This window comes from Saccopteryx leptura, chromosome 1 (assembly GCF_036850995.1).
Source record: "Saccopteryx leptura isolate mSacLep1 chromosome 1, mSacLep1_pri_phased_curated, whole genome shotgun sequence".
Lineage (NCBI taxonomy): Eukaryota > Metazoa > Chordata > Mammalia > Chiroptera > Emballonuridae > Saccopteryx > Saccopteryx leptura.
In genome coordinates, this window is record NC_089503.1 from 349,709,194 (window position 1) to 349,722,666 (window position 13,473).

The following is a 13,473-nucleotide window of genomic DNA, read 5'->3' on the forward strand; positions in this document are numbered from 1 at the left end:
CTTCATTATTTAAAAATTTTGTTTCTAGCACTTTGCATGGTATATGATAGGTATCAGATACTTAATAAATGGCTTTTTTAAGCTAGTTACTGTAAAGTACCTAGCATTTCTTATTTACATAGTTCAGTACCTGATACACAGGTAGTAAATAATGATTTCCTTTCTTTTAAACTTCCATAAGAATTTAGTGGTTAGGCCCTGGCCAGATGACTTGGTTGGTTAGAGCATTGTCCTGAAGCACAGAGGTTGCCAGTTTGATCCCTGGTCAGAGCACGTAAAGGACCAGCTTGATGTTTGATGTTCCTATCTCACTCCCTCTCCCTTCCTCTTTCTCTAAAGTCAATAAAATAAACATAAAGAAAAAGAATTTAGTGGTTAGAATGTATTTGTCCTACTATTGGACAAACAAGTTTGTAACAAGTGGGTTTTAGGTTTGCTCGCTTGTATTGGGCAGGGCCTTGTGGGTATAGTCTATGGAAGGCTGCAGATGCTGCCCTCAGGGCTGCAAATTGAAGATTGCCTTCCTGCTTGGAAGGGGCCATTGTTTGCTATTGTTTGCTAGAGAAGGGTTTTTTTTACCCCCAAGCCTGTTTGCTGGAGAGTTCAGAGGGAGAAAGAGAGAGCGCTGAGGGGTTTTGGGAGCCTTGAGTGAGAGGGAAGCTTTCTTCACTGCCTGTTTGCTCATTCGCCATTATGAAACTTTAGTAAACAAAATGGCCCACCATTTTCTAGCTTTACCGTCTGCCCGAATCCAATGAGAACCTGCATGGCCATGGCAGCAGCCACGGGCCTTACACCTACTAAGAGTTTATTTACATTTAATAACCTTTTTTTGAAATCACAGTTTTTATAACAACATTCAAATAGTAATAAGACAGTTATAGTTGTCTATATTCATAATCTCAGAGTACTAACATGATAAATCTAGATGGTTTAGGGAACTGTAAGGCCAGTAGCTGCTGCCACCATCAGAGCTGCCTGGCCCATGCAGGTTCGCATTTAATTTAGACATATGGTAACGAAACAATGGAGCCAAGAACTGGTGGGCCATTACCTTTAATCCTAGCTTGTACCTGGCGGGCAAGAAATACACAGTGGGAAAAACACTTTCCTTTCCATTCAGGGCTCCTAAAGCCACTGACTTATCCGAGTTTCCTAGAATCAAAAAGTTTCTACCTCACCAGCCTTATTCACCTCTGTTCCCCATCTCCTGTTCTCTGTACAAACTGGCTTCTCCTTCAGCACTCCGCCATCTTGGCTGCCTCTCCTATGCAATGCTAATTTCAGGAACCAAGAGCAAATGAGCCCCCAGTCTACCCCATTTTATAGTGTAGAAATTAAAGCCTTTAAGCCAGTATACAAATAAGGAAGTCTCTGATACAAAGCCACTCATCTGAGGCATAAATGGGATTCCTCATGAGAGTGCACCACCCCACATCATTGCAACAGTCAAGGGTGTGGGGAAAAGCTGTTTTGAGAAGATCTTAGTATTAAAAGGGCGGGAAAGGCTTAGTCTTAAAACCAAGCCTTAGGCTTTAAGGACCTTCCCAGCCTACTGCCTGTCTCCCACACCCAATACAAACTAAAAGTGAGCAAACATATACAGTGTGTCTGTCAAGTCATGGTGCACTTTTGACCGACCGGTCACAAGAAAGCAACAAAAGACAATAGAAATGTGAAATCTGCACCAAATAAAAGGAAAACTCTCCCAGTTTCATACCTATTCAGTGCAGTTCAATGTGGGCTCACGCACAGATTTTTTTAGGGCTCCTTAGGTAGCTATCCCGTATAGCCTCTACAGACTCGTCACTGACTGATGGCCTACCAGAACGGGGTTTCTCCACCAAACTGCCAGTTTTCTTCAACTGCTTATCCCACCGAGTTATGTTATTCCTATATGGTGGCGCTTTGTTATAAACGCGCCGATATTCACATTACACTTTGGTCACGGATTCGAATTTAGCGAGCCACAGAACACACTGAACATTCCTCTGTACCATCCACATCTCGACTGGCATGGCCGTAGGCTGCTCCGCTGTATACACGATATTACGTCATCATCTGCGCATGCGCACATGCTGCCGCATCATCCTACAGAAACTGGGAGGATTTTCTTTTTATTTGGTGCAGATTTTACATTTCTATCATCTTTTGTTGCTTTCTTGTGACCGGTCAAAAGTGCACCATGACTTTACGAACACACTGTATATCATATTCACAAACTTACTTGACCAACAGGAACAAAAAAGCTGAGAAACCAAATAGTGAAGATTATTTGTTTTGAGAATGGCTAATGTGGCTGTGGAATCCCAGAACAACTTAACTTCACACCTAATCTCAGACTTGGTAGAATTTCCATTTAACCAGCTGCCCTATCTTCTTGAGATCTTCAGTAGGGACTGATGTTCAACATTTGTTTTCCTTGTACCTGGTGTACAATTTAGAGAAGATTGTTATATTGTAGGAATTTGCATTAGACTGACAAACTTCCTTTCTCCTTTCCTCCTTCCCTCCTTCCCTCCCTCCTTCCTTCCCTCCTTCTGTTTCCTTCTGGCCTTCTCTCCTCTCCCTCTTTCCTTCCCTCCCTCCCTCCCTCCCTCCCTCCCTCCCTCCCTCCCCTCTTTAATCCTTCCCTCCCAACAAGGAATTTAACCCAAAATTACAAAATTTGAGATTATCTAGTTGAACATGTTAATATTGTAAGTGAGCCCCAGAAAAAGCGAAGGAGTTGCCCAGAATTACATAGCACACAGCTGGAACTAGAAGCTTCAGGCTCTTTCATTTTAAGGTTCCTTTTGTTATTATCACAACTGGATTGACAGTAGGCAGCTTCTTAATATTTCTTGGGAAGAAAACTCTTTATGGTTACGATTTCTGTGTTAGGAAAATTTTAAAATGTTAGTTTGATATTATGCCCCTATGACAAATTACATGCAAGAAAAAGTTACATTAAAAAGATAATACAGTAATGTTAAAGAATATATTGAGTATTTAAATGCAGCATTATTTATATCATTTATAATACAGACATTATTTTGTATGCATTGCAAGTGAGAAACATGTAGGGATTGAATTTTTAACTTACCGATTTTAGAAAGAAAGGAAGGGAGAGGGAGTGAGAGGAGAGAGAGAGAGAGAGAGAGAGAGAGAAAGAGATAAAGACATAGAGATAGGAACGTACTGTTACTATATGGTCCCTGACTGGTGATCGAACTGGCAAGGGCAAGGGATTGAATTTTTAATCGGTATTTGGGACTAGCTCTTGGTTTTCTTAGAGGCCTGGGTAATAATTTTTCTCTTTTTTTTCTTCTAAACATCAGAATCCCAGTAAGGAATGTGAGCCTTATCGAAGAAATGAAGACAAACCAATTGCTCCTTGTGGCGCGATTGCCAACAGCATGTTTAATGGTATGATAGAGACACAGCGATACCGATATATAAAATTAGGACAATGTTTATAATCATATTACAGATTTGATAGTGTAGTAAATGTGAATGATATTGGGAAATTCAGCAACCTTAACATAAATTTGTCACTTAGTAGATTATTATAATGCTTTGTGACTTTCTTTTGAGAATTCTTACACTTTACTGTTTCTGGGAAGAAAGAAGCAGAGACATTGTGCTAACTTCCCTATTTCATATATGTTAAAATAAAATCCAGGTTACCTTTCCCAACAACTTTGAATATTTATACCGTTAAAAAGATGCTACAGTTGAGCCTGACCTGTGGTGGCGCAGTGGATAAAGCCACCTGGGATGCTGAGGTCGCCAGTTCAAAACCCCGGGCTTGCCTGGTCAAGGCACATATGGGAGTTGATGCTTCCTGCTCCTCCACCCTTCTCCCTCTCCCTGTCTCTCTCTCTCTCGCTCTCTCTATCTCTCTCTCTCTCTCTATCTCTCTCTCTATCTCTATCTCTAGAAATGAACCAATAAAATCTATATATATAAATAAAAAATATATAAGTAAAGAAATAAAAAAAGATGCTACAGTTGATTATTTAGAGCAGCACTGTCTAATATAAATGTGAACCATAAATATGAGACATGTATATAAAGTTTTTTAATAGTCACATTAAAACAAAAAGAAACAAGTGAAATTAATTTTTTAAATTAAACTTATTAGGGTGACATTGGTTAATAAGATTATATAGGCTTTAAATGTTCAGTTCTATGATACATCATCTTTATATTGCATTGTGTGTTTTACCACCCAAAGTCAAATCTTCTGTCACCATATATTTGATCCTCTTACCCTCCACCCCCTTTCTTTCTGTTAACCACCATACTGTTGTCTATAAGTTTTTGTCTTGTTTGTTCATTTTTTGCTTTCAGTTTTATATGCCACATATGAGTGAAATCATATGTTCTTGAATTTTTCTGACTTTTTCACTTAGGATGATATTCTCAAGATCCATCTGTATTGTCACAAATAGCAGTATTTTATCTTTTCTTACAGCTGAGTAGTAGTCCATAGTGTATATGCCATATCTTCTTTATCCAGTCATTTTTTTAAGTGAGAGGGAGGCAGAGATCCACCTGGCAAGCCCCCTACCTGGTGATGCTTTGTCCATTTGGAGTTGCTGCTGTGTTGCTCAGCAACTGAGCTATTTTAGCACCTGAGACAAGGTCATGGAGCCATCCTCAGTGCCTGGGGTCGAGCCAAGCTGCAGAGGTGTGGGGGGAGAGAGAAAGAAGGGGAAAGGGTAGAGGTAGAGAAGCAGATGGTCACTTCTCCTGTGTGCCCTGACTGGGTATTGAACCCGGGACTTCCACATACTGGGCTGAGCCAAGCGGCCAGAGCCTTTATCCAGTCAACTATTGAGGGACATTTTGTTGTTTCCATGTCTTGGTCACTGAATAATGCTACAGTGAACATGGTTCATATATCTTTCTGAGTAAACGTTTTAAAATTTTTAGGCTAGATAGCCAGAAGAGGGTTGCTGGGTTATGTGGTAACTTCATTCTTATTTTTTTTTTGAGGACTTTCCATGCTGTTTTCCATAGTGGCTATACCAATTTACATCCCCACCAGCAGTAAATAAGGGTTCTTTATCAAACTAAACAGCTTTTGCACAGCAGAGGAAACCATCAACACAACCAAAAAAGCTGCCAGCCGAATGGGAGAAGGTGTTTGCTCTGAAAAGGGTTGTTAATATCCAAAATAAAGAAAAAACTCATACAACTCAACAGAAAAATCCCAAACAATCCAATTAAAAAATGGGCAGACGACCTGAGCAGACACTTCTTTCAAGAAGACATTTGTAAATGGCCAACAGATACATGAAAAGATGCTTAACTTCACTAGCTCTTAGGAAAATGCAAATCAAAACTGCAGTGAGATACCAACTTACCTGCTATCAGCAAGACAAGTAATAAGTATTGGAGGGGTTGTGAAATTATTTTTAATATTTTTTGTTGAGTTTAATTATATTTTATTGAACCCAGTATGCCCCAAATATATCATTTAATCATACAAAAGATATGCATTATATAAAAATTATTAATGAGATATTTTATATTCGTTTTTTTGTACTATGTCTTTGATACCTGATGTATATTACAGATTTGCAAAACATATTCATTTGGACCAGACACAATTTCAAAGGCTCTATAGTTATGAAATGGTTAAACCAGAAGCTATTTAGGAATGCATTTTTTTTAAATTTTATTTATTTATTTATTCATTTTAGAGAGGAGAGGGAGAAAGAGAGAGAGAGAGAGAGAGAGAGAAGAGACAGAGAGAGAGAGAGAAGGCGGGGAGGAGCTGGAAGCATAAACTCCTATATGTGCCTTGACCAGGCAAGCCCAGGGTTTCGGGCTGGCGACCTCAGCATTTCCAGGTCGACGCTTTATCCATTGCGCCACCACAGGTCAGGCTAGGAATGCATTTTTTAAAGGAAAAGAGGATAGCCAGAATTATCTTACAAATTGTTTTATTTGGGTTATTATTATTTTTTTCAGAGACAGAGAGAGGGATAGATAGAGACAGACAGACAGGAATGGAGAGAGATGAGAAGCATCAATCATCAGTTTTTCATGGCAACACCTTAGTTCAGGGGTCGGGAACCTTTTTGGCTGAGAGAGCCATGAACACCACATATTTTAAAATGTAATTCTGTGAGAGCCATACAACAACCCGTGTACGTTATGCATTATCCAGTAAAAATTTGGTGGTGTCCTGGAGGACAGTTGTGATTGGCTCCAGCCACCCGCAACCATGAACATGAGCGGTAGGAAATGAATGGATTGTAATACATGAGAATTTCTATTTTTAACGTTATTTATTTTTTTTATTAAAGATTTGTCTGTGAGCCAGATGCAGCTATCAAAAGAGCCACATCTGGCTCGTGAGCCATAGGTTCCTGACCCCTGCCTTAGTTGTTCATTGATTGCTTTCTATATGCGCCTTGACTGTGGGGCTACAGCAGACCGAGTAACCCCTTGCTTGAGCCAGTGACCTTGGGTCCAAGCTGGTGAGCTTTGCTCAAACCAGATGAGCCCATGCTCAAGCTGGTGACCTGGGGGTCTCGAATCTGGGTCCTCCGCATCCCAGCCCGATGCTCTATCCACTGCGCCACCGCCTGGTCAGGCTATTTGGGTTAATATTAAAGCATTTAACCATATCCCATATCAGCTTGCCATATAGGAAAAGGACATAAAACTACTGAGAGAAGTTCGTCTGTGAATATAAAGTTATAATAGTTAATTCACATATAAAGAAGTCAAAAGCAAATGTATGCCTGCTTTGTTATCACCACTTTGGGAGCAAATAGCAGATCCTTATTTCTCACAGATGAAAGTAGGTAGTGTGGGTTTTTAATAGATATTTAGCAATATCTTCCTTTTCTTGTGTTTAGATACATTAGAATTGTTTCTGGTTGGCAATGGATCTTATTTGACATCTGTTTCATTGAAGAAGAAAGGTATTGCTTGGTGGACAGATAAAAATGTGAAATTCAGAAACCCCCCTGGAGAGGACTCCCTCGAGGAACGGTTCAAAGGTACAATGTTACACTGATACCTCTTTAAAACACAACGTAAGCCAGGAGTTTAATACAGTACCTAACACTTTCTATCTTTAGAACATTAAAGTTTATGTTTTTTAAAAAACAACTACTTTTCTTTATAGAGGGTAAGGTACAGTATGTAGTCTGTTCTAATGTACTGAAATCCTAAAGGAAATGTAAACTTTTAATCTTGAATTTTTCTGGCATTTTCTTATAAGCATTTCAGCCATAATCTTAAAACTTGCAAAGTTTCTTTTAAGCATATCCCAATTATTTATTATAATTACTAATCCAAATTGACTTTTGTTTCTGTCTCCTTAATTTCATGATGTAATGTTTCATAATATTATATCTTTGTATTAAATCATCTACCTTTTGGTATATACTCAGTAGCCTACTTTTAGTATTTTCTTAATTGAGATATCAACCAAATCTTTGTAATTAAGTTGTTACATGAAGAATTGGTTTTTCTCTAGATTTGAGACTTCCCTAGAACATGAATGTAGTCATACCTTTGAAAATAAGAAAAATATTCCGATTGTGGATTGCATATCTGTTTTATTAGAGTGGATTTTCAGTGACACTCTTAATGGAATTGAATATTTTGTCTCTTCCACTCCCATGCCCTCCTTTTCAAGGTACAACAAAGCCAGTAAACTGGGTTAAACCAGTATACTTGCTGGATTCTGACCCAGATAATAATGGGTTCATAAATGAGGATTTTATTGTCTGGATGCGCACGGCAGCATTACCTACTTTTCGTAAGTTGTATCGCCTCATAGAGCGGAAAAGTGATTTACATCCAACATTACCAGCTGGACAATACACCTTGAATATCACATACAGTATCCTTTTTTGGCCATGTGTTTAGATTCATAGAATTTGAAAGGAATGTAGTCCAACCTTATCTTAGTTATGTGCTACTTTGTGTTTTAGTTTTGATCCCTGCATTTTTATGAGTGTACTTATGAGAAAGTATCTTTTAATGTATACCTTCCAGAAATATCTTAAATGTTTGCATACTTTGTACTAGGGTTCAAGTGTATTATTAGATAAAATAAAAAAATGCAGGTGTTGCAGCCTGACCAGGTGATGGTGCAGTGGATAGAGATTCGATCCAGGACCCTGAGGTCCCAGTTCAAAATCATGAGGTTGCTGGTTTGAGCACAGGCTCACCAATTTGAGTGCAGGGTCATTGTCTTGAGCGTGGGATCATAGACGTGACCCCAAGGTCGCTGCCTTGAGAAGTGATCACTGGCTTAGCTGGAGCCCCCTGGTCAAGTTACGTATGAGAAAGCAATCAATGAACAACTGAAGTGCTGCAACTACGAATTGATTCTTCTCATCTCTCTTCCTTCCTATCTGTCTCTATCTCTCTATATAAATAGATAGGTAGATAGATAGATAGATAGATAGATGCTGGATTTACTAATAAGCTAGATATTTTTATAAGGGAGGTTATAACTAAGCTTAATGGAAAGGCCAGTGAGTGTACCTAATAAGTGTTGGTTGTACTGGGCTGGTTTAATATATATATTTACATATTAAAAATCAGTGCATATATTTCTAATTATTGCTGTGTTCTTAGTACCAACACATTTTTATCACCTGTATTTTGCCACATTAATAATTTAGATGTAATTTTCATTACTGATAAATAACATTTATTTCATTCTGACTATATGTAACATTGTAGTAAGTACTTTCCAGGCACTAATTTACTTAATTCAAGCTTTATGAGGTAGTTATTATCTCTGCATTTTAGACAAGAATGCAGGAACATAGAACATTTAAGTAGCTTGTGTGAGGTTACATAGGAAATAAGTAGAAGAGTTGAGGCTCATGGTCAAGCTGTTGACCCCAAAGGCCATGACTTGACCACATCTATCTATCTATCTATCTATCATCTATCTATCTATCTATCTATCTATCTATCTATCTATCTATCTATCTATCTATCATCTATCTATCTATCATCTATCTATCTGTCATCTGTCTATCTATCTATCATCTATCTATCTTCTATCTTCTATCTATATCTATCTGTCTGTCTCTCTCAATCACCACTATAGGCTGCATTCCTAGCTAGTTTAGGCCAATCCATATCAGTTTAGATGCAGTCTTTCCGAAGACGGAAATATGGGGCACTACCTTTTATTCAAAACAAAGTTCTTACATTTTTAAATCTCTAGTTCATTGTATATGTTATGAATGAAAAGTTTCTCAGATATTGCCATTTAAATGTTTACTGATGACCTGATAGTGACAGATTGAAAATGACCATGTTTTTGAAACTAGGTCCACGTAGGAGCCATTATAGACAGACCCAGTTTATCCTGAGACTGTAGCCAAAGTAGAGGGCCGCTGTGTCACAGCATTCAAACCTGAAGCCTAGAGTTCAATAAAGGAAAGTCTTTGGAGCATTCAGGAATTCTTAGTTGACAATTTGTATCCCACGCATTGAGAGGAGAACTGTCAGGAGAATGCAGGATATATTGAAGACTGACAAGATGGGCCTGCTAACATCAAGGGTTAATTATCAGAATTCGTTATAAGGTGGGGACTAGGTATTAGAATTAGGGCAGAAGCCCAGTTTTTAGGTTTGTGATACAGATACTAGCATGGGTGATTGAGATTATATCCCTCAGTGCTGGGTTAGTTTGATTCCTTCCTCAATCAGTGTAAATTGATTTAAGAAGAAACTAGTAGAGCTGAGCCTGCCATTTGGAGTCATTTACAGTTGTAGAAGCCCAGAGAAACAGATGAGACCTAATACTTGATTCAAAAGTCGCTTTTGAAAAGGCTGTAAACCAGGGGTCCCCAAACATTTTACACAGGGGGCCAGTTCACTGTTCCTCAGACCGTCAGAGGGCCGGACTATAAAAAAAACTATGAACAAATCCCTATGCACACTGCATATATCTTATTTTAAAATAAAAAAACAAAACGGGAACAAATACAATATTTAAAATAAAGAACAAGTAAATTTAAATCAACAAACTGACCAGTATTTCAATGGGAACTATGGGCCTGCTTTTGGCTAATGAGATGGTCAATGTGCTCCTCTCACTGACCACCAATGAAAGAGGTGCCCCTTCTGGAAGTGCAGCGGGGGCTGGATAAATGGCCTCAGGGGGCCGCATGCGAGTTTTGGGACCCCTGCTGTAAACCTTTCACATAAGGACTTCATTCTGTCTTCTTTTCTGACCTGTTGCTAAAATCTTAAAACTGGTCCTTGTACATAGCTCATCCAATATACTGGTATCTCATTTCTTAAATCTTCAGCAATCTACCTTTTACTTTCTGTTTCAGCCATCACCTCTCTTTGTCACACCGTGAGTTTTTTATCATTACTCCAGATCAGCAAGGTAAAACTTCATTATCATGCTTTTTTACCCTGGGCTCGGAGTCCTCTCATATTCTCATAAATATTTTCTTGCTATACATGCTTTTGAGTTCACAGGGACCTCTGATCCCTTTACTTTTTCACTGTCTCTTGATCTGTTAACCTCCTCTTCCTTTATGGGTTTCACTGCTGCTCATTTGAAATATTTTTTCACATTACATTTCTATGTGGCTTTTTGCCCCTCTTGTGTAATGAGAACTCAAGTACCTGGGAAATGATACAACTGTTAAATTTGGTTATTTTTGCTTGCAAACTATATTGGCTTTTAATACTAACATTTAATTAGCTAAACTAGTTCTTCAAGATAATAATCATACGATTATTATATGATTCAGAACATAGGAGTAAGGTGCCTGTGTATCATAGATTTATGCCAGTGAGTTAACAAGCAATTAAATGCTAACTTTTAAACTTGTATTTTAAAGATCAAATAACTAAACATGGAAAAGTCTTCCTATTCATGCTTCAGATTACCCTGTATATTCTTTCGACGGCCGAAAACGGATGATCTTAAGCACTATTTCATGGATGGGAGGAAAGAATCCATTTTTGGGAATTGCTTACATCGCCACTGGATCCATCTCCTTCCTTCTGGGAGTTGTACTGCTAGTAATTAATCATAAATATAGAAACAGTAGTAATACTGCTGACATTACCATTTAATTTTATATTCTGAAAACAAATTTACCGCATGTGCATCAAGGCCAGTTCTGTTCACCTAGCTTTTGAGTGCTGATGTCTGGTTAGTATGTCATTTTTGAAGTTGGCATATAACTTTGTATTTAAAACACAGTCTTTGTTTTTTGCTTCTTCCTTATGGATGACTATGAAAATATATGACGGGTATAAAACAAATTAGCTACATTGATCATGTCAGCACTGTAACTGCTGAAATGGCATTCTAATGTTTGCTTTTTGTTGGGACAGGCCATACGATGCACAGAGCCTTTATCATGTGAAATGTGTCTACTGCTTCAATGTTTATGCTGTGTTGACAATATATTGACATATATGCTGTATATGTGTGCTTATTGTGTGAAGAGAGAGATTACAAGATGTATGAGCATAGTGACTTGCTAACCTTTCAGGATTCAGAGTTATGAAAAAATGAAGAAAGACCAAATCTAAATAAAAGACTTCATCCTTTTCATGTGTTGTATGTAAAGGTTTAAAGTATCATCTTTGGTGACATAATTCATTTGTTTAATTTATCCAGTACAGTTCTTTGTTAACCCTAGATTTGATTTTACCTTTGCAATCTTACTTGTCTAGCATAGGATTTAATGCTCATGTCTGAAGAGACGGTAGGCCTCAGGTAGGAGAATTTAAAAGTCCTCTTTCCATTGGGTTGGGGCGTTGCAGTCAGGAACCCCATCTTACTATGATATGTTTTTACACGTGATCATGGAAATACCTCAAGCTGTTTTTATTTTGCAGGTAAGTGTTTTTACTTAATACTAATACTGCATTTCAGAAATTTTGGAAACTGATAACCTTCATTTTCCTCTATTTCATCCAATTTTTACATATAGGTCAAATAAGGATTTGCATGCACATTTTCCTAAATTAATGTAGAATTTGTTTTAGTTGGTTTTCTGAAGACATATTTTGAAAAGAGGTTCTTTAAACTTCCTATTTAAATTCTGGAGGTTTTGAAGTATGTACCTGATAAAATTATATATGGTTGAAGCTATTTTATTTTCTATTAACTACAATTACTTTAATATTCCTTATTGAATAAATGCTGTGATTTGTTTGCTATGTAACTTATTCTTGAATGTAAACCTTTCCACATGCATGAATATGTATGTCTTAGGGCTTAATCACATTGAAATTATTATTATTATTATTATTTTTTACTCATATGTTTGTATTGAATGCCTGTTTATTTAGAGTTTGTAATGGTTTTCTTCAGTTATATTTCAAATGAAAAGGTCAGAATAATGTATCAATTTTGATTAAAATAACTGGTTAATAGTAGAAATGTGCCACACTTAAGTTTTGTATAATGTGACTTAACTGGTAGAATATTACTTGCATGAGGTAGTTAAAGTATGGTTATCCTGGAAGTTCTGAGTACGTAGGGTATTCTTTGACTAAAAATATTTTTTGTTTTGTCAGTCCTTCAGAATATTATTACTCTGATAATCGAGTGAGCCTCTTACACATGGCAGTTTATCTTCTGGGACACGTTCCTGGGGGAGAGGGTTTTTTTTTATCAGTTTTCCAGATTGAGTTTGTGCTGTTTAAGGAGGACTTCCATCCTGCATCCCTTTTTCTGACTGGGGAACCACTTGTGCTGCTAAAGAGAAGTTGGAGAGCCTTTCAACACTTCTTCATCTGTGGTGAAGATGGGATCTTAAAATCTACTGGAGTTTCATTTACTTTATAAATACATTGATGGCTTCAGTTTCTCCCTGTGTCCTGCCATTTGAGCTCTAAGGGATTCCTGTTGGTAAATATGAAGAATGTGGAACATTCATGTGGCCTCGGAAGGATGAGGGGATAGAAAACATTTCTTGCTTATGGGCTTTGTGCTCATTTCTTGAAAACATTAATGTAATATTCAACTTTTCAAATAATCATGTTACAATGTAAGGAAACCAGGTTAAATAGAAAGTATTGAAGAATGCCTTAACTTGCAGGAGGTATTTTGATATATGAAATTTCTCAATTGAAAGAATGAATAAGTAAATGCTAAGAAATTTCATTGAAATAATAAGGCAGTTTAAACAAATTGGTAAAAATAACTTATCAAATAGACAATTATTCAACCAAGAGGAGAATCAAGTGAATATTATTTATTGGTAAGTTTATTTGTAACCCTGATTGTGTTTAAAGATAACTTTCTCTTAGTATGTTCTGTATTAATAAAAAATGAACAAAATGAATTTTTCTCTGTTCAAGTGTCTTCCTAAAATAATGCCCTGGGGTTGTTGCTAATGTTTAGCACTAAATTTTAGCTCAGGGTCAGTGAGTTTAAGTATTTTGTTGTTTTTATTTTTTATTTTTCAGAGAGAGTCAGAGAGAGGGATAGATAGGGACAGACAGGAATGG

At 37.3% G+C, this 13,473-nt stretch overlaps 1 protein-coding gene across 1 annotated transcript in view; it reads left to right on the plus strand.

The window, feature by feature from the left end:
* Positions 1-12,640, plus strand: part of TMEM30A (transmembrane protein 30A) — a 56,074-nt gene extending 43,434 nt beyond the window's left edge. The window contains exons 4-7 of the mRNA XM_066359012.1: positions 3,321-3,408; positions 6,861-7,004; positions 7,649-7,855; positions 10,886-12,640. Of these exons, the coding sequence (XP_066215109.1) occupies positions 3,321-3,408; positions 6,861-7,004; positions 7,649-7,855; positions 10,886-11,079 (633 nt within the window). The 3' untranslated portion in view covers positions 11,080-12,640. The remainder of the gene's footprint in view (positions 1-3,320; positions 3,409-6,860; positions 7,005-7,648; positions 7,856-10,885) is intronic.
* Positions 12,641-13,473: the final 833 nt, after the last annotated feature.